This window comes from Ambystoma mexicanum, chromosome 2p (assembly GCF_040938575.1).
Source record: "Ambystoma mexicanum isolate Mex_15411 chromosome 2p, UKY_AmexF1_1, whole genome shotgun sequence".
NCBI lineage: Eukaryota > Metazoa > Chordata > Amphibia > Caudata > Ambystomatidae > Ambystoma > Ambystoma mexicanum.
In genome coordinates this window covers 1,299,563,613-1,299,582,501 of record NC_090923.1, presented here as the reverse complement: position 1 = coordinate 1,299,582,501, position 18,889 = coordinate 1,299,563,613, and the positions used below count along the sequence as shown (strand labels likewise).

The window sequence follows — 18,889 nt, the reverse complement described above, 5'->3', positions numbered from 1 at the left end:
GGAATCCCTTCAGGAATATTTTCTGACCCGTATTGGGAGCGTTCACCACCACTATTGTGTATGTGTGTTCCCTACAGGTCCCCCATACTATTATGCATCTGCCTTCGTTATCTCGTATGATTCAGGCTTCCCTGAAGTTCACTGTGTTCCTGATGGCCAGTGCCACCCCCCGTGTCTGAGACACCCCTGACGCTTGGAAGATTTGGATAAATCCACACAGCCTTAACCATGCCTGATCTTTGGGCAGGAGGGGCGTCTCTTGTAGGCCCAGAATGACTGATCCCTCCTTCCTTGTGATTCCCTCCAGCTTTTTCCTCTTTAGAGGGGAATCAAGTCCCCTAACATTATGAGTCACCCACTTGAAGGATGTGCCTTAGCACTGTGCCTTGGGATGCCTCTATTTTGGGGACCCCTCCTCCCTTGCTCCCCCCCTTATCGCTTGATCACTCCTGATCTCCTCTGCAGTTTCTCCTCTGATTTGTCTTGTTGCCCCCTCCGCCCTGGTTAGCCCCCCTTCCTTGTTATGCCCCCCTCCCTCTTCCCCCTCCCCTATTGGGAGTCTCCTCCCTCCTCACCCCCCCACCCGGGTCTCTTCACCCCTACTAACTTCATGATGTTTGCTCCCCCTCGGCCCCCTGCCCCTGTATTCACCTTAGTATCTACCACCCCCTTGTCGTGTCACCTTTTCAGGGTTTCCCTCCGTTGGCCACCTCTCCCCTTTCTGCATTCGCCTCTTCGCCAATCGCCCTTCTGAGTGTACCTCGTATTGTGGTTCTCCTCTTTCGCCTCTCTCCGACTGTCGTCCATTCCCATGGTCTGGGTCTCGGTCTGGGCTCCGTCCTCTGGTGATCTCTCTGGTCTCCCTGCTCGGTCCCCCTGCTCCAAGTCCAATTGCATGAGATCAGCCCCTTCTTGTAGGGTGGTTGTTCTCTTCTGCGTCCCTGCCCACTCGAAAAGGAGACCGAACGGGAAGGTCCACTTGTACCGGATTCCACGTTCCTTGAGAATTGTAAGAATTGGGCCCATTTGATGGCGCTTCACCAGGATTCTGTTGGCCAGGTCCTAATCTAGCTCAATTCTTTGCCCTTCATATTCTACTGGCTCTCACTGTCTGGCGGCCTTTAGTACTGCTTCCCTCTGCCCATATCTCGTAAAAGCAGCGAGTACGTCCCTTGGTCTCGCGTTTGCACCCTTATCCATATGTCCCACTCTGTGGACCCTATCCAGTTCCACCTAGTCTGAGGTTGCTTGGCCTAGTAATTCGGCAAAAATGTCCTGCAAGGCCCCTTTCAGCTCTATGTCTACCACCGTTTCCGATAGTAGTTTCAGCCTAATGCTGACTCTCCTGGATCTATTTTCCATGTCGTTCATCCTTAGTTCCAAGTTTCTTGTTGCTGTATCTAGTCTTTCAATCGCCTCACTGTTTGCCATCGTTTCCCTGTCCATTTCCTGCAAGCCCTTTTCCAGGAGGTCCATTCTTTCTCCCAGCTGCCCCACCTCCTGCTTCATCTCAGCCATGGCCAGGTTGATATCTGATCTAATCAGCTGAATTTGATCCTGGAACGACTTTGCCAGGTTAGTCTGCAGTGCAAGCATTTTTCCATGGAGGTCCTGCCGTGACATTGGAGTGGTTGGATCCTCCTCCTCTGGGGAGTTGCGGCCTGCCATCCCTTCTTGGGAGTATGTTTGGGCTTCGCTTGATTCTCTGGGCTGCCACATTGTTGGGAGTGTTCCGGGGTTCTCACCCTGCGTCTACCCACCTTTGTTATGCCTGCTTTTGTTTTTGGTTGCTATGGCTGTGGCGCCAAGGTGCTGTGTATATCGCTGCCCTACCCCGCGGCTATCTGGGGCCTGTCCTCTGTTGTTCTGATGGGGCGCTCTTGACGGGGGTGGGGAGGGACTCCCCTTCTCCCTGCTTCCTTCTGGCTGGACTTGTAGCATTTGTGTCTTTTGTGTTTCCCGTTCTTGAGTGGGGGACTCCCCCCTGCCTCGTGCCCTTATTTCGCCCTTTCCTTCTCTCCCTTGGGCTATCTCACTCCTTGTCCCGTGTATGGGCCAGGCTGCGTTTCCCTGTCTTTCCAGCACTCCCTCTTCTCACACCAGGTTGCCTTCCCCTCTCGGCTCTCCGCCCTGTGCCTTTCTCCTGGTGGTTGTTCTGAGGGCCCGCTCCTGGCCTGATGGTCTCTTCTCCACAGGCTGACCTATCCCCCAGTTGGGCTGGTTCTCCTGCCGTGTGAGGTAACTAGCCAGTGGGGCGCCACCCATCTCCGCTCTGGTCTTCCGATCTCCGCGGCTCTGTGGTGGGATGTTGCTTTCCTGAACGCATCTCTTGCTTTCCCCTTAGGCTCTGCCGTTCTTTCTGGCCGGGTCTGCAGCTTGTCATGCTGTATCCCGCATTCCCGGGACTTAGGACGATCCTCCTCCCGCTTTAACCAAGGTGTGCCCCCTGCAGATTCCATTAATCTTTTCTCTGCCGGGGGTGTCCATACGCCTTCTCTCTCCTCGGCAGCTCCTATGCAACTCTCTCGGGGTGGTGGGACCGCTTACAAATGCTTAGGGGCTCAGGAGCACCGTCAATATGTCTCGTGTTGGCGGCTATCTTGAAGTCCCCCAATTGAGAATTTAATGAAATAATCTACTCTTTACTGACGAGGCACCAATTTTGGAATTTCTGGGCCTCCAAATAACACGGCAGTGCTTGAAACCTTGGATGTTGAAGTGAGAAACACCTTCACTGTTGACTCAATAGAATAGTCACAAGTTTTTAAAAAAGCACCCAAATAATTTGCTATTTCACGCTATGGTTTTTTCGATCTTTGAAAAGAATACCTACATTTTCCAACAAACTTTACGGGACCTATCTGCAACAGAATAGGGCACATCACCATGCCAGAGGCTGCTGCTGGTGGTTAACAATAAAAATTGGGGGTTCCGTCATCTTTCCAGGAACCTCCTAAGGACAACAGTCTGAAATGATTCTTATCAACTTGTTAAAACAAATCCTCATAATTCCTCATTATATAACCACAATAGCGTCATCTAATGTAACATCAGCATCAACGGGTAAATGGTGGCACAGGGAGCCGAAAGCATGTATGCTAAGCAAAGACCAACAGTCATTCAGAGCAGTGGTAGCTGACACCAAAGCAGTTTTATTACAATCTTTCACTGGTGACAACCTACTGATGCACCACAAGGGTGCCAATAAGATTTCAATAAGTGGCTAAATATATTTTAAAACTGACATTTTTCTTTACCTCAAACTGCCTGTGTAGACACATCTCCTTTTGAGGACACTCCTCTTCAGAGCTGGAACTGCTTGAAGACATGGAATCTCCATCTTGATTGAAATGAGGTTCTTTTCTCCAGCCCAGTAATTCCTGAGATTGTCTCATGAAACACAATGCTCTTTCCTGGTTATTATTTTGTAAACAATGCTCCTTAACTTCATAGGGCAGGCCAGAGCTATTTATCTTCATATGTGGCTCAGCAACTGCCTTAATGCAGCCATTCCTTTCAGTGGAGTATATCATGTTATTATTCAGGTTTCCTAATCTTTCAACAGGGGCATTTTCTTCATGAGAGCGATTATCAGCAAAAATTATGGATGAACTGCTACTGTCTAATGTTTGAATTCCATTCACATCTCTGAAAAAAAGAAAAGAATTTAAGATTAAAGCAAAACAAATCCCAGAAGGTCATCTTTTTTCCTGAACTGAGAACTCCAACTTCCTTCTGGTGTTAGTAAAAATGTACATAAAAAAGCATCCAAACCCAAGGTAAATGGCAGCAGTGCAGCAAGTTCAATGAACCGACAGCATGCCACCCTCATATAGATATGTCCAGCCAAGTGGGCATGACACATGTAAGTAAGGCATGGTAACAAACAGTGAAGACAGACACAAGCGATCACAGTTCAAGCGTGTTTATTGAACTTCAAATGGGTTGGTTGAACGCCTATCTCAAGCTAAATCTAAGGATGGGAGCAAGCTACGACCAACAAATAACGCAGTCTTAGTCAAGACTCTGTCAAATAAAAGAGACACTACTAATAAACCTATTGCCAATCCTTAGTTCGAAATACAAAAGGGTGTGGGACAATGTTGTATGCAAAAACAAAAGTGTTCAAGAAATAATATGTTAGGAAGGTTGAGCATTTGGTTTTCCCTTCCCCACATTTTCAGCACAGGGCAAGGTGGCACGTTCGAGCTTCGCACAAACTCTGGCTTCTCGGCCACAAGGATACAGTTCAAAGCACAGACATAATGGCATTGTGCCAAAGCCTCTTTTCCAATAACAGTCTCTTACTGCAGAAGGTCTGTTGTAACAAAGTCTCAAAGTTCCATTCCTATCAGGATTTTTACATGCGCAAGTTCTCACTGTCAATGTTCATCGTAGGTCTCCCACTTCGATTCACTTCACACGATTGTTTTCATCAATTTTCTACTTTCATTTCTCTTGGCAAGACACCTTACATAGACCTTCCATTGAGCACATTCACGGTGCCGGACCACTCTGTCAACGGTATTGTATCTTGCCTTCTTAAGTTCAAACATTCATCAGCAGTTTAGCTTTACTAGCGTCTTTCATCACACGCGTTCAACAAAGTTTGTTCCAGTGCTCGTTATACAATGTTGCTGCTTGCAATCTTGATTGCAACACAGACCGGTCTTGCATCAGTCTTCCCAACTCACCGGCTGTGTTGATCTCTCTGGCGCTTCTTTGTTCTTTTTTTTTTTTTGTATTTATAGAGCATGTTATACAATGTTGCTGCTTGCAACCTTGACTGCAACACAGACCGGTCTTGCATCGGTCTCCCCAACTCACCAGCTGTGTTGATCTCTCTGGCGCTTCTTTGTTCTTTTTTTTTGTATTTGTAGAGCACAATACAGCCCATGGACATCGAGGCACTATGAGGAAACGTAAGCAGGCTTGATTGTTGGAGCCAAGGACAATACCACAGCGGCTGCTGTTGCTCCTCCCCGCCTTGGTAAGTTACGCGGGAGGGCCCTAGGTTTCTTCGACACACAATGCAGGATTCTTCAGTCTGGTTTCCTGGCCTTACGTTTACTGCCTTGAAGTTTTTTGAAAGTAACGGCGTCTAGCCGAAATTATCAAGGGTATTTCCCTGCTTACGAACCCTTCTGGGTTTGCTGTCTTTCTCCCCCTGTTCAGCTGCTGCCTCGAAACTGCTGTTACTTTGTGTGCTTTGCCTCGCTCAGAGTGTGTTCTCGTGCTCCGCCTTTTATCCATGTGGGGAAGTTTAATGGAAGTCAGGTGTGCGTGATTGTCAGTAATTGCCTGACTTTGCATGACCATAGTAGAGGGACATGTCTGGTACACTGCTCGGGTGTGAGTCTGTTTTCTTCCAGAGCAGGCTGTCCGTGTGAAAGTGCTGGAGAAGGGAAAGGGGGGTAAGGTTCCATAATATCCTACCTGGTATGATAGGGTAAGGGTGTTATAGGGAAGAGAGAGATACCGCATCTCGCCATCCGGTGTCTCACTCACACTCCCCGAAGACCCCTAACCCAGATGATCCTCCTGCACTGGTCCACCCCCAGGAACTGGATCCAAAAGCGATGGCTGTGTCCTTGCGACCTGCATGACAGATCCCCGGTGACTAGAGGGTGAGACACCTTCTGGTTTCTCACAATATAGAGCATCGCCCCATAGGCAGGAGATGCCCCTAGAAAATTGGGAATTAGTACATACATCATTGCAAATCTAACCTCCACATGAGATGCACACTAACATTTTGTCCATTATGTTTCAACCATTATGCTTTGAATGTCTTCTATTTTTGACCTAATTCTTCTTTAGCAAAACAAGAGAGGTGATGGCTGGAAGGTTTAGAATTACTCTTAACCTCTGGCATTGCTCTAGGCAACCCTCCAGACCATTGTTCTTCACCTGCCAATCCATTACAAAAGGAGAAAGACCATAAGCAAATCATGGTTGGTCCCACTCCCAAAGGGGTAGTCCAGCCCGAAATGCTAGGTCACTTCCCTTCTGCATGGGACCATAAGCATCCCCAGACATGCTTCAGCCTTGTTGGGCGTCATCAGTGAGAAGTAGCTTGGGTCTTTAGGACCAGCAGGCACTGGAACCACGTCTGGGCATACCCATCCCACTCGGGGTGACAATAGCAAAACAAAAGAGGTGATGGCTGGAAGGTTTAGAATGACTCTTAACCTCTGGCATTGCTCTGGGCAACCCTCCAGACAATGTCTGGCAGAGGGACTCCCAGGCCCCCCTTGTTAAATTGCATAATTTAAATAACTTTGGGTCTCACCCTTAGTTACTAGGGGAATCCAGACGTGGACCCTTGCTCACTAATCTTAGAGAGGCACAGCTCCAACCAGACCGAAACACGTGCCTGGGGTTGCTGTTGGTACTCTTGTTCAGAGGAGAATTGCTTAGCATTTTGGTGCTGGACTGCCCTAGGGCAGGACAAAGATTGATATGTTTTAGCTATTTCTCCTCTGTGAAAGATAGTGAGATAAAGACTCTGGGTAAGTCTCTGGTAACCGGGACTAATGTCCAGCAGAGGGACTCCCAGGACCCTCCTGTGTTTTTTTGTTAATTCTTCTTTATACACATTCCTAAAGACACAAATAACTGGTATGGAGAGTCAACAGTAGCACCTGGCAGCTGTTGGTGACAAGCTACCCTGGCACTCTTAAGTCAGAAGCGGGGGCTAAATTGTTCCCAGCAATTGTGAACCCTGCCTGATCACAAAAACTAAGAAAGCACATCTCCCTCATCCTTCGAGAATCACACTGGCTAACCAGCCAGGATGCTCTTCAAAAATTGCCTACATCCCATATAAGGCAATGGCTGCCCAAACAGCAGCCTCCCTCGCCACACACACCACTTGCAGGTTCAGATAGGATATGCTTCTCTAGGAGTCTAAACTGGCACACAAAGAGAAAACCATGAAACTGCCCTTCTCTTGCCATGTCCCAGCCTGCTGGAATGCTACCCTGCTTGCAATTAGGACCTCTACAGTGCTCCTACAGTTCAGGAACACACTCAAGACCCTGCCTTTCAGGGAATACCTTGGAGTCATTTAGTACCTGCTACTCCTAGGTATATACCACCCCTGTAGTATGGGATATCTAAGCTACTGTAACGCCCCCTTCCACTGACGTCTGCTGTCATCAAGTTACTTGTGCAGGGATCCATTGCTTCCTACTTAGATTTGCACTATATAAACCAAAGGATAAATACAAAAGGAGCATTGCTCTTGCTCTCTAACAGCATCTCTGTATGTGACGTTCACAGAGTCCTTTCCACACGGCTAAACCTAGTGTTTTCTTGACCCTATACGGTAGGGGCACTACCCCTGCTCTCATGCAGCAGCACCTCTTTGGGACCATCACCTACACTGTGGCTTGGAAAGGGCCTTGTTTGCTCTCTACAGCAGCTAGTTTGTATGTTACACACACAGGGGCCATTGCATAAGTTGTCACCTACAGAGTGCCCATTGCTCTGTTTGGTAGGAGCCTTGTTCCTCCTCAAGAAGCAGCATCCGTGCAAGCGAGACCTATGTGCCCCCCCACATTATGCTTCACCTGTAGTGTACCTACACTCTTGCTCACTGCAGCATTATTTCTGTATGTGAGGCAAACCAGGTCTTGGCATAAGGTTCCACCTATAGTGCCTCCTTGGGTGTATTTGACAGGAGCCCTCCTCTAGTATATACATCCTTGCATGTGACACACCAGTCGTATGAGTGAAGATTCAATGATGGTAAGTAGGCCTCTTGCCAGTCCCTTCAGTCAGGCCTCGATGCACCAGACTGCGTCGGCCAGCGTATGGGCTCTAGTGCGATGATCAGAATATTTGCGTGGTTACATAAGTCTGGGTTGGCCCCCTATGTCTAATCAAGGCCAGGACATGCCCTTTGATGGGTCCAACCTTTTTAAACCACAGCCGGACGACAGCCTAGAAAAGCTTCAAGCTTCAAAGGCTGCAGCAATATCCTTGGAGGTGCCATGCATCATCCGCAACATCACCCAACTACACAGGCTTGGAGAGGGTGTTCATTTAGTTACTACCCCTCTTTTGGCCAAAGGTGAAGAGGTCAAGCTACCCAGCAAGGACAAAGGAAGTTCAAATGGTCCCCAGAGGCTTGGAGGGGGACATTGCTCAGGCAGCCACCTCCTCACTACCATCTGCCACAGCCCCAACACCCCGAGCACTTTGCTCAAAGGACCCCAGTAGGAGGCAGGTTGACCCAGCATCTGCAAGAATGGAATCTCATTACTTAAGATGCATGGGCACTACCGAGAGTGGCCCAAAGGTACAGTCTCCCATTTCTACAACAAAAAAAACAGATTGTCCCCTGAGCAAGCAATCTCTTCAGGAACCAGATCTGCTCCTTCTACAGGAGATTATTCCCTGTTGGAGAAACGTGCAGTGGAAAGGGTACCTATAACGGAACAATACCAGGGTTTGTACTCCACCGATTTCCTGCTTCCCAAGAAAGACAGAGGACCACAACACATCCTGGACCTGAGGCATTTGAACAAGTTCCTCAGGAAAGGCAAACTCAAGATGGTCACTCTTTCACAGATGCTCCAGGCCCTTCAGTTCCAGGACTGGATGGTGTCACTCAATCTTCAGGAGACTTACTTACATTTGCTATACATCCCAAGCACAGAAAGTACCCGAGGTTCACCATTGGCAGTTCTCACTATCTATTTTGAGTTCTGCCTTTTGGGCTCACCTCCGTCTGAGGGTCTTCACTAAGTTGATGGCGGTAGTGGCAGCAAATCTAAGGAGGGGAGGGATTCACATCTTAACCTACGTAGACAATTGGCTGATCAGAGCTAATTCTCCCGAACAGGATCTGGAACATCTCAACAGCAAGTGCCACTCCCGCCACAAACTGACTGGGCTTCTCCGCCAGCGTCAAGAAGTCTCAGGTGACACCTTCTGAAAGCTGCAATGCATTGGAGCGGTCCTGGACTCTTCCTCAGGGAAGACTTTGCCTCCCGAGTTGAGGGCTCATCGTATCTTGCAGATGGTAACAAGATTTCAAAATGCCCAATTACTACCGGCATTTCACTTTGAGGTCGCTGGGCCTCATGGCATCCTGCATTTTCCCGGGGCCAGAAGTCTTTCTAAAGATGAGGTCCCTCCATTGGGCCCTCAGATCACAATTCTTAGGCAAGATGGTGATCCTTCTTCAGGTCCCAAACAAGGTCACACAGGATCTCCTACGGTGGGCCTGCAAGGAGAATATGATGAAACAGGAACCTTTTTTTCAGAAACCTGGCCAGAGATAAATGTAGTCACGGATGCTATCCTCACGGGATGGTGGGCTCACATAAGCGGTCTGACGATCAGAGGACTTTGGTCCACTGCAGAATCGAGACTAACGCAAATGTGTTAGAGCGGAGGGTGATCAGACTGGTGCGGGTGGCCTTTTTGCTGTCCATACAGGGTAAGAACATCCTGATAATGACGGACAACACAGTTGTCATGCATTACCTCAGCAAAAGAGCAGATGTAGGGTCACTACCACTCTGCAGGGAGGCAATGCAGCTCTGGCTTTGGGCACTCCATGTTAGGCAGAATCCTGTGCAGTTCCCTTGGGGAAAACTGCAAAAACATTAAGACTACAGGAGTAAGCAGTAAACCCAATTGGTAGCAGTCTGTACCACCCAGATTTACCTGGTAGCTGTTGCTGAGCAGTCAGACTTCTCTCAAGAAGAGTTAGGCAGTATACAGAGGATACACAATAGGGCTAAAAACACAGTAGAACAAGCAAACACTGACCAGAGCTTTGCATCAAAAGTATATAATTATTTATTTAAAAAATACTTTAGAAAATACACTAGCACTATTAATCAAAGCAAGTTCAAAACACAATCTGAAAAGTATACACACCTCCCTTAAGAATTATTATTAGACAAGTCTAAGTCAAAACACCACTTTTGGTCAAAACAGAGGTGAGCGAGTAACTTAGATGGCACTCCAATAATTAAATAAACAGGAGAGAAAAAGGCAGATCATAAAGATAAAACAGTTCCCAACACTTTTAAGAGACAAAAACAAGTTAGTGAAGGCAGAGTCTACTGTCGAGCCAAAGTTCATAGGCCAGGCACACTTTAAATGGAGCAAGGTGAAATGTGCCCAAGATCACACAGTTGAGAAATGCATTCAAGTCTTTGTAGAAATGTTCAAAAGAGGTTGGGGTGGTTCAAAAGATAAAGTTAGAAGGTCTGGGTGCCAACCCAGTTGGAAAGCCAAGGATTTAAGGGTCACCTTGAGCAAACAGAAGAAAGGGAGGCCAGGTGGACCACAGTACCTTTAAAGTTGAGGAAGCTCCAGCGGTGGCAGTTGTTCCTGGCAGTGGGTGCAGTTCGTGGTTTCGACCAGGGGAAGAGATGATCTCGTCGAGGAGGAAACTTGGAGTCGTTGCACTGCCTAGGGAAGAACCAGCCGCGGAGTTCGTCGGTTAAAAGGTGCGTTCCTGGTATTCGCGGTCACAGTGGTGCAGCTTGGCTATCCGGCCGCCGGGGTGCTTGGCACGGGCGATTCGACCAAGAGACGTCCTGGAAGGCGAAATGGCGAACTGGTTGATCCCACCAGCTCAGAGGAAGAAGACTCGTCCAGCAGAAGATCTTCTCTTGTCTTTGGGAAAGTGGTGAGGTCGTTGCAGCAGGGCTCCACCGGTGGTGTCGTCGTTGCAGATGGCTCAGCTTCTCCCCTCTTCGGATTTCTTAGGTCCTGTGGCGACTTCTCAAGTTCCAGTCCCAAAAGCCCTGCTTTTATGCAGAAAAACCCCCATTCAACAGCCTAGCTGTCACTCATACATGCTAAGTGGTGAGCCGGGCGGCCAATCAGAACAGAGTGCGACTAGAGTTGCTAAGGCAACGCAGTCCAGGGTGCCAATTCCCCCAACCACACATCCTGTGGAACCCAGACAGAGTGGCACCAGTTGGAGGGCTTTTGTGGAGAAGCCAGCCAAAAAGTGGAACAAAGGGCCCGACCTTGGTTGGAGTTACAGAGACGGACACGAACGCCATTTTAGAAAAGAGTTCTGGCAAAAAGACCCAACCGGGGATTTAATATTAAATAAATAAACCAGCGGTATCTTTAATATTGCACCAAAAAGTGGTGTGTTTAAAATCAATGGGAAAATCCCATAGGAAATATGCCCAGTATCAACAGAAAATGCGACCTGTTCTGTGCCAGGGAATTTCCTCAGACAAGAGCTCTGTGAGATGTGTTCCTAGGTACTGGGTATTTCCACTCGTATATGCGTTCCCACCGGGCCCAATCATTCCTTATGTCATCAGGAAGTTGAGGACTTTTGGGAAATCCATGATCCCGATTAGCGTCTTCTGCAGAGAGTGGACCTACTCTCCCAAGAGGGAGGCTGTTTTCTTCACCCAGGAATCAGAAAACAGAACCTTCACGTCTGATTTCTGAGAGGTTAAGATATAAAGATTGGGACCTCTCGGAAGACATTATGGAGGTTTCACTTTTGGCTAGAAGACCTATACTTCTAGCCTATACCTATACCCATACCTATACCTATACCTATACTGCTGACGGTGGAACAGGTGCTGTAAGGTTGCCGAGAGGAAATGGCGTGCCTCAGGCTCATCCTCTGACAAACTGGCATGCCGCCTGCTGCAAAGGCAATACCGGCTCTCCATCCTCACCAAGAAAAGAGCCCATATCCAAGCCTGCGTCTCTGCGGCATCTAACAACTCGGCTGAACTCTTTAAAATCTGCAAGGAACTGGCCAATCCTGCCACAGTCTCTACCTCTCCTGTCCCTTCCCAGGCCCTCTGCACAGCACTGGCTTCTCAATTCATTTCAAAAACTCAGAACATCCTGTCCTCACTCTCCCTCTCTTACCCCTCCTCCCTCCTTCTCTGCCTTTCCCCTTTTCTCTCCAGACAAGGTTTCTAGACAAGTCCGATCTATGAAAGTCTTGTCAAAACAGGTTCACCCCTGTTCCTCCAAAACTATCAAGTATCACATCGACTCCCTGGCGCCTGGCCTGGCAGATTTCTGCAATCACTCCTTCGCCACTGGAGTCTTCCCTTCCCCCCTGAAGCACTCCCTGGTGCAGCCTCTTCTTAAGAAACCCTCTGCCGACCCCTCCTGCCTGGCTAACTATTGGCCAATCTCCATCACTCCCTTCCTGGGCAAGCTCCTGGACAAACTGGCCATATCCCAGCTCAATCTCTACACTGAATCTGTTGGTTGTCTTCATGGCCATCAGTCTGGCTTCAGAGCTGCCAGAAGCACGGAAACTGCTCTCCTGAGCATCTGTGAAGACCTGCTCACCAACCTCGACTCTAACACCCCTTGCGTTCTCATCTAGCTTGATCTCTCTTCTGCCCTTGACATGGTCAACCATGGCATGCTGCTCAACCGTCTCCGTGATAACCTGGGTATCACTGGTCAGGCCCTGGTGTGGCTGACTTCTTTACTCTCCGACCGACCCTCCCGGGTCCAACTTGGGTCCTTCCTTTCCGACATCTTTTTCTTTACCTGTGGTGTCCCCCAGGGATCAAACCTCTCTCCCTGGCTGTTCAACCAATACATGGCACTCCTTGCCCACCGCATCGCTGTCCTCTGTCCGAACTTTCAGTGCTATGCTGATGATACCCAGCTCATTTTCAGGCTACCCTCAGCCTCCTCATCTCCTTCCCTCATCTCTGACTGTCTGTCTGCCATTCAAGAATGGTGTGCCGCCAATGACCTCTGCCTTAATGCTAGGAAGACTGAGATTCTACTCATCGGCACACCCACTCCCACCTTCCCTGCAGCTGTTAGGCAGAAACCTGTGCAGTTCCGTTAGGGACCACTGCAAAAGGCTTAAGACTACAGGTGTTGGCAGTAAACCCAATTGGTAGCAGTCTGTACCACCCAGATTTACCTGGTAGCTGGGGCTGAGCAGCCAGACTTCCCTCAAGAAGAGTTAGACAGTATATAGAGTATACAAGCTAGGTACCAAAATACAGTAGCACAAGCAAACACTGACCAGAGCTTTGGTATCAAGTATATAATTATTTATTTAAAGACACACTTAGAAACACTCTAGCACTATTATTATAAGTAAGTTCAAAAACACAGTCACTATTATTATATATACATCCCTTATTCCTTATTAGACAAGTCTTAGGTAACACCACTTCATTTCCAGACAGAGGTGAGCGCTTAACTAAAGATGGCACTCTAATAAGTTTAAGAAAAAGGGAGGGGAAAGGCTAAATTAGGAACAGCACACAACACAATCCTTTAGAAGCACTCAGCAAGGCAGGAAAGTCAAAGTCTACTTGTGAGCAAGAAGTTCAGAGGCCAGGGTCCCTCTTGGAGAGAGTAGAACACCAATGCGCCCAAGATCACACAGTTTAAAAGGCTTGGAAAGTCTTGCAGAGAGTTCAGAAAGGAATTAGTTCAGTTTAGAAAAGTTCAGGTAGCCAGCCTAGGGCCAGCCCAAGTGGTAAGTTGAGGCTTTAAGAGTCACCCCACACAGACCGCCGCGAGGGAGGCCAGGCGGACACAGTACCTTTAAAGTGTAGAGGATCCTCCAGCGGGGGCAGTTGTTCCTGGCAGCGGGTGCAAGTCGCGGCATCGTCCAGAGGAAGAGATGATCTCGATGTGGAGGAAAGCTGAAGGTCGTTGCACTGCCAAGGAAGAAACCAGCCGCAGAGTTCTATGGTAAAAAGGTACTACCCTTTTATTCGCGGTAGTGGAAAAACGTGGTATTCCGGTTGCCGGGGTGCTTGGCACAGGCAAGGCAGCCACAAGATGATCCGGGAAGGCAAAAAGGTGGGCAAACTGGTTATCCCCACCAGTCAAAGGAAGAAGACTCTTCGGTATGAAGATCTCCTCTGTCGTTGGAAGAAGTGGTGAGTCGCTTCAGCAGGGCTCCACCGGTGGTGTCGTTGTTGCAGGTCGGCTCAGCTTCTCCCTCTTCGGATTCTTTGGTCCTGTGGCGACGTCTGAAGTCCCAGTCCCCAAAGCCCTGCTTTTATGCAGAAAACCCCCATTCATCAGTCCTAGCTGTCACTCAAACATGCTAAGTGGTGATCCGGGCGGCTCACCACTGGGCCAATCACACAAGAGTGCGACTTGAGTTGCAGAGGCAACTCAGTCCAGGGTGCCTAACCCCCTCCCACACCCCCTGTGGTACCCAGGCAGAGTGGCATCACTTTTGGAGGCTTCTGTGGAGAAGCCCGCCAAAAAGTGGTACAAAGGGCTCGACTTGGGTTGGAGTCACAGAAGCGAACACAAACGCTATTTTGGAACCGAGTTCTGGCAAAAAATACCAACCGGTGAATTAATATTAAATAATTAAACCGGCGCTATGTTCGAGGCTATGTCAAAAAGTATTGGCCTCGAACAATGGGAAAATCCCATAGGAATATATTTGCGGTTGAATATAAAAAGTAGTATCCACTGCCACCAGCCAGAACTCGCTCAGGGGGGACTGGACAGTGCCCCCTCGAACAACAGACCCAGGGGCAATCGTATTGCCCCTACCAGTATGTCCAATATGATGGTTTGTACTGGTTCTGTTCACAATTTAGGACTAGTAAAGCCCATGGTGACTTTACATGCCCTGGGAGAGAGTAGTCAGTCCCAGGGTACGGAGTCTATGTTTGGGGGTCACTATGACACTCCAGTGTTACGGCACGGAGGGTGCTGTGTAACACACATACCAAAAATACATGAAGCCCTATGGAGTAAAAGACCCCATAGCCCATAAAACACATTACAAAGTCAAAGGATATCTCAAATCATGTCTAAGAGTGGGAGAAAAAGAGTCTCACTCTTAGCAGGAGAAAAAGAAATAAACCCCCTGGGGGACTCACTAGGTTTGGGAAATTAGCCTTAACAGAGAATTCTCCCTAACAGAAGCTCTCTGGACGGCCTCTCTTGGCCCTCCTCCCACTCCCACCGGCAAGGCTAAAATCCTCGGGGTCATCTTCTACTCTGCACTCTCCTTCTCACCTCACATCTCCGACGTCTCCAAGAAGTCACACTACCAGCTGCACCTCCTTAGAGGTATTCTTCCTTTCCTCTCCTTCCCCCAGAAGCTCACTGTCTCCAGAGCCCTGGTCCTCTCCAAGCTGGACTACTGTAACAGCCTCTATCTAAATCTGCCTGCCTCTAAACTCCGCCCTCTGCAACTTATCCAGAACAGGACTGCGAGACTTGTCCTTGGCCTCAAGCCCAGGGATCGTATCTCTCCAGGACTGAAATCTCTGCACTGGATCCCAGTGGTTGCAAGGATTAAGTTCAAAACCCTCTGCATTGTACACAAGGCCTTCTGGGGTCAGGGACCGAAATACCTTAAACTCTCTCTACCTAAATATCTCCCTTCTCGAGGTCTTCGCTCATCTGCCTCCAACTCCCTTAAGGTCAGTCGCTTCTCCAAGCAACAAGTTGGTGGCAGATCACTCTCTTCAGCAGGGGCCTCTCTCTGGAACAGCCTTCCTGCCTCCCTGAAACCTGAGGAAAACCATCTCCGGTTCCGGAAACACCTCAAAACCCTCCTCTTTGCTTCTGCTTTCTCTCCTCCCCTCCCTTGCTGAATTCCTGACCGTAATTGCCCTGGTTACCTGGCCACCCTTTTGATCTCTGGCCCAGGCCCCGTCAATTACCCACCTGCACTGCCTCCCTGGCAACCCCTGCACTTGGGGACCGTTTTTCTGTATCCTTTCAGTCCCCTTACTACCACTTACGTCTGCACTTCCTTGCACTTGCCACTTGCTGTTTATGTGTCATATGTATTCCACTTCCCATGTACTGCACTTCCCCTCTCCCTTCCCCCTGTGCATTTTTCCTTTCCCCCCTTCCCATGCACTTGCGTAATCTGAATGACACCTGGCCTAGTAGGATCGTTGTTTATCCTCCCATTGTCCTCCCCCTTGCCTCGTCGCGCCTTGAAACACCTGTGTATAGGCGCGTTGTAAATGTCATATCATATCATATCATAAATTGCAGCTGATATAGGGCGAAAGACATCAATCTTTTCTCTTGCAATACACCTGCAACGCTTTCTTTTTTTCTATACCGAGCCCACCAAGGGCTACTGTTGAGGGCTATTAGGCAGCGTTATTCATATTTAAACACACCCCAGAACAAAGCTCTTACTTTAATAAGCTGATTGTCATACAATTCTTAAGAGGACTGACAAATACATTCCCACCAATGCCTTTTCTGGTTCTGTCCTCTGATTTGAACTGGTACTAACTTTTTTAATGGGAGCTCCATTTGAACCTCCATTCTTGTCCTCTCAGGTGATTAAACTTGAAAGCCATCTTTTTGGTAGTCATCACTTCTGCTTGCAGAGTGGACGAGCTACAAACCTTTTCATGCAAACTACCATTTACTATATTCTCCAATGAGAAGGTAGTTTTGAGGGTTCGTCCCACCTTCGTTCCTAAGGTAGTGCCTGAATTCTGACACAGAAAATGACTACCAGCTTTTTATCCACCTCCTGACCCTTCTAAGGATGAAGAGAGGTTACATATGCTTCATCCAAAAAGGGCTCTAAGCTTCTAAATTTCTAGGATGGCAAATGTCAGGCAAGATTATCAACTTTTTACTGGTTATACTGGCCACGGGCTAGGCAAAGCCGTGACCAAACAAACTATTGCTTTGGATCCTCCTACACATTTCGGAGTGCTACTCCATTGCGGGAGAAAAGATGTCCCTGAGAACATAAGTGCTGATTCCACCAGAGGAGTGGTAAACACTTCGGCTCTCCACAGAGGTGTACCAGTACAGGACATTTGCAATGCCGTAACTTGATCCTCACTCCACACTTTTTCAAAGCATTACTGCTTGGACTGTCTGGCCAGGACACCTGATTTGCAAGAGCGTTTCTGCACAATATAAATCAAATGTCCCCTTTCCACCTGTTTTTTGTGTTATTAGCACAGCGCTAATTGCGCCACCCCAAACCCATTAGGTCCAATGGACCCAATGGGGAACGGGGATCTACCATTTTACCGCTGCTCATGATCCGGCACTAATAACGCTGGACGGAGTAGCAGTATTGCTTATTGCGTTGGTGGTATCCCGGCGCAATTACCGCCGGAATACCGCCAACCTCATGATGAGGTCCAATGTATAAGGAAAATATCTTCAACTGACCAAAAGGTGTTCACAACTGAAATAAATAATTTCAACAGAAATGTTCTCCACGGTGAATGGCCTAGGTTGCAGAGGGTGGATCCCTTCCCCTAGATTCTTATTTATATGAAGAACAGTCACTTTTGTGAACAGTTCCTTGCTGTCTTGTTTGGACTCATAAGATTCCTGTTTAGGCAACCAAGTCTTTAACAGTCTTTAATTCAATTTTCTCCTCAGTCTGGATAGCAATGTGTTTCTTTAACATCCAACTTTCCAAGGTTCAATAAATAAACGGCAATCTTTCCATTACCATTTCTTGGGGCTTGCAAATTGCCTGGTTTACTCCCCTGCCAGGTTCCTTTATGCAACGTCAATTTCCTGGTGTACTCACCTGCCAAGACTTTATATATCAATTGCTTGCTGTCTTGCTTGTCAGGATTTCTCATATACTTCACTCGCCTGGTGTCTTTGGTTTACCAGGACTTCTCATGTACTTCTCTGTATCATCAATATTGTAGGTATGGCCTCGGGTTGAGATCTATACTCTGTAAGGTTTCTTTAAGTTTGGCCCCACATTTACATGTCAGATATGCACAGTTCATTGGGGTTCCTTTTTGCTTTCTGTATTCAAACAAGCCTTTTGTCGTATTCACAAGGCAATAATGGTCAAAGTGTAGTTGGCGTGGTCCACGGGATGCCCCGTGGTCCCCACTGGCTTTGGGCAGACTCATCGGCTTTCTCCAGCACCTCTGGCCTGGTTAGCGCTTCCGCTGTGTGCTGCTTTCACCTGTTTTTCAATCTGGAAACTGCAGCGTTTTTTCCCGCCTGCATCGCGGCTCCGCAATTGCATGACTGCTTCCCTTCAGGATCCGGAGTTGGAGAACGCCAGCTTCTCGACTCACTGAGCACCCAGGACACATGGGAGGTGGCCACTGCCGGGGAATCTGTGATGGCTCCAGTGTACACTTCATTATATTTAAGTGTTTTGTAAATTCTTGTTGTCCAGGCTGCGACTGCGATCAAATTACCAGACTCATTTGGTGTTGTATTTGGGAACTAGTACAGAGTGCAGGAAAATAAACTGGGTAGCCATAAAATGAAAAAGGTAGCGTCAGGTATGTCTTGTGAACTTGAGCTTTAGGTGGCCCTGCACTTCTGTTTTCAGTCACTTTTCTTCAGCCTCCCAAGGTTCCAGGGTTCTCTTTCATATGCCAACATTTAATACAGTGCAGCAAAGTCTTTTAATTAAAAGGAAAGCCTGTAGTTTGTGCCTAGGACTTACCTTTTCCAGAGTTCTTTTGACACCCACATCTTCTCTGCTTTCATGTGATCATCTCCCCTTTCTTTCTTCTCTTCCTGCCTGCTTTGATGTTGGCTTTCTTTGGTCCGCCTGTCCCATCTCTGGGATTTGCCAGTTGCTCTTCTGCGATGTAGGCCTCAGTGAGATAACTGGATTTCTTTGGCACTGGAGGTAGTGGGCATACGTTGGGGACCAGGGAAAATCCCACAAAGGTGGTTGGGTACAATCCAAGGTGAGAAGTGCCAATCTGTATTCCCAATGAGTCTGCCTCCTATTTGCTCCCCACAATTTCTTTAAGCCACTCTATTTGCCAGGATTCCTCTTCTCTCCTCCTGGCTTGTACCAGTTCTTCCCCCTCTGATGGCTCCTTCTCCACCTCTGCTTCTCAACCCGTTCTCTCTCCGGCTCCTTTACACACTTTAATGGTGAGCACTTCTATTAAGGTTTCTACAGTCTTCTTGTTCCTCC

The 18,889-nt window shown here is 48.1% G+C and overlaps 1 protein-coding gene across 1 annotated transcript in view; it reads right to left on the bottom strand.

Moving 5' to 3' along the window:
- EIF2AK1 (eukaryotic translation initiation factor 2 alpha kinase 1) overlaps nt 1-18,889 on the bottom strand; it is a 1,543,308-nt gene that overhangs the window by 703,019 nt on the left and 821,400 nt on the right. The window contains exon 9 of the mRNA XM_069645632.1: nt 3,258-3,648. Within this exon, the coding sequence (XP_069501733.1) occupies nt 3,258-3,648 (391 nt within the window). The remainder of the gene's footprint in view (nt 1-3,257; nt 3,649-18,889) is intronic.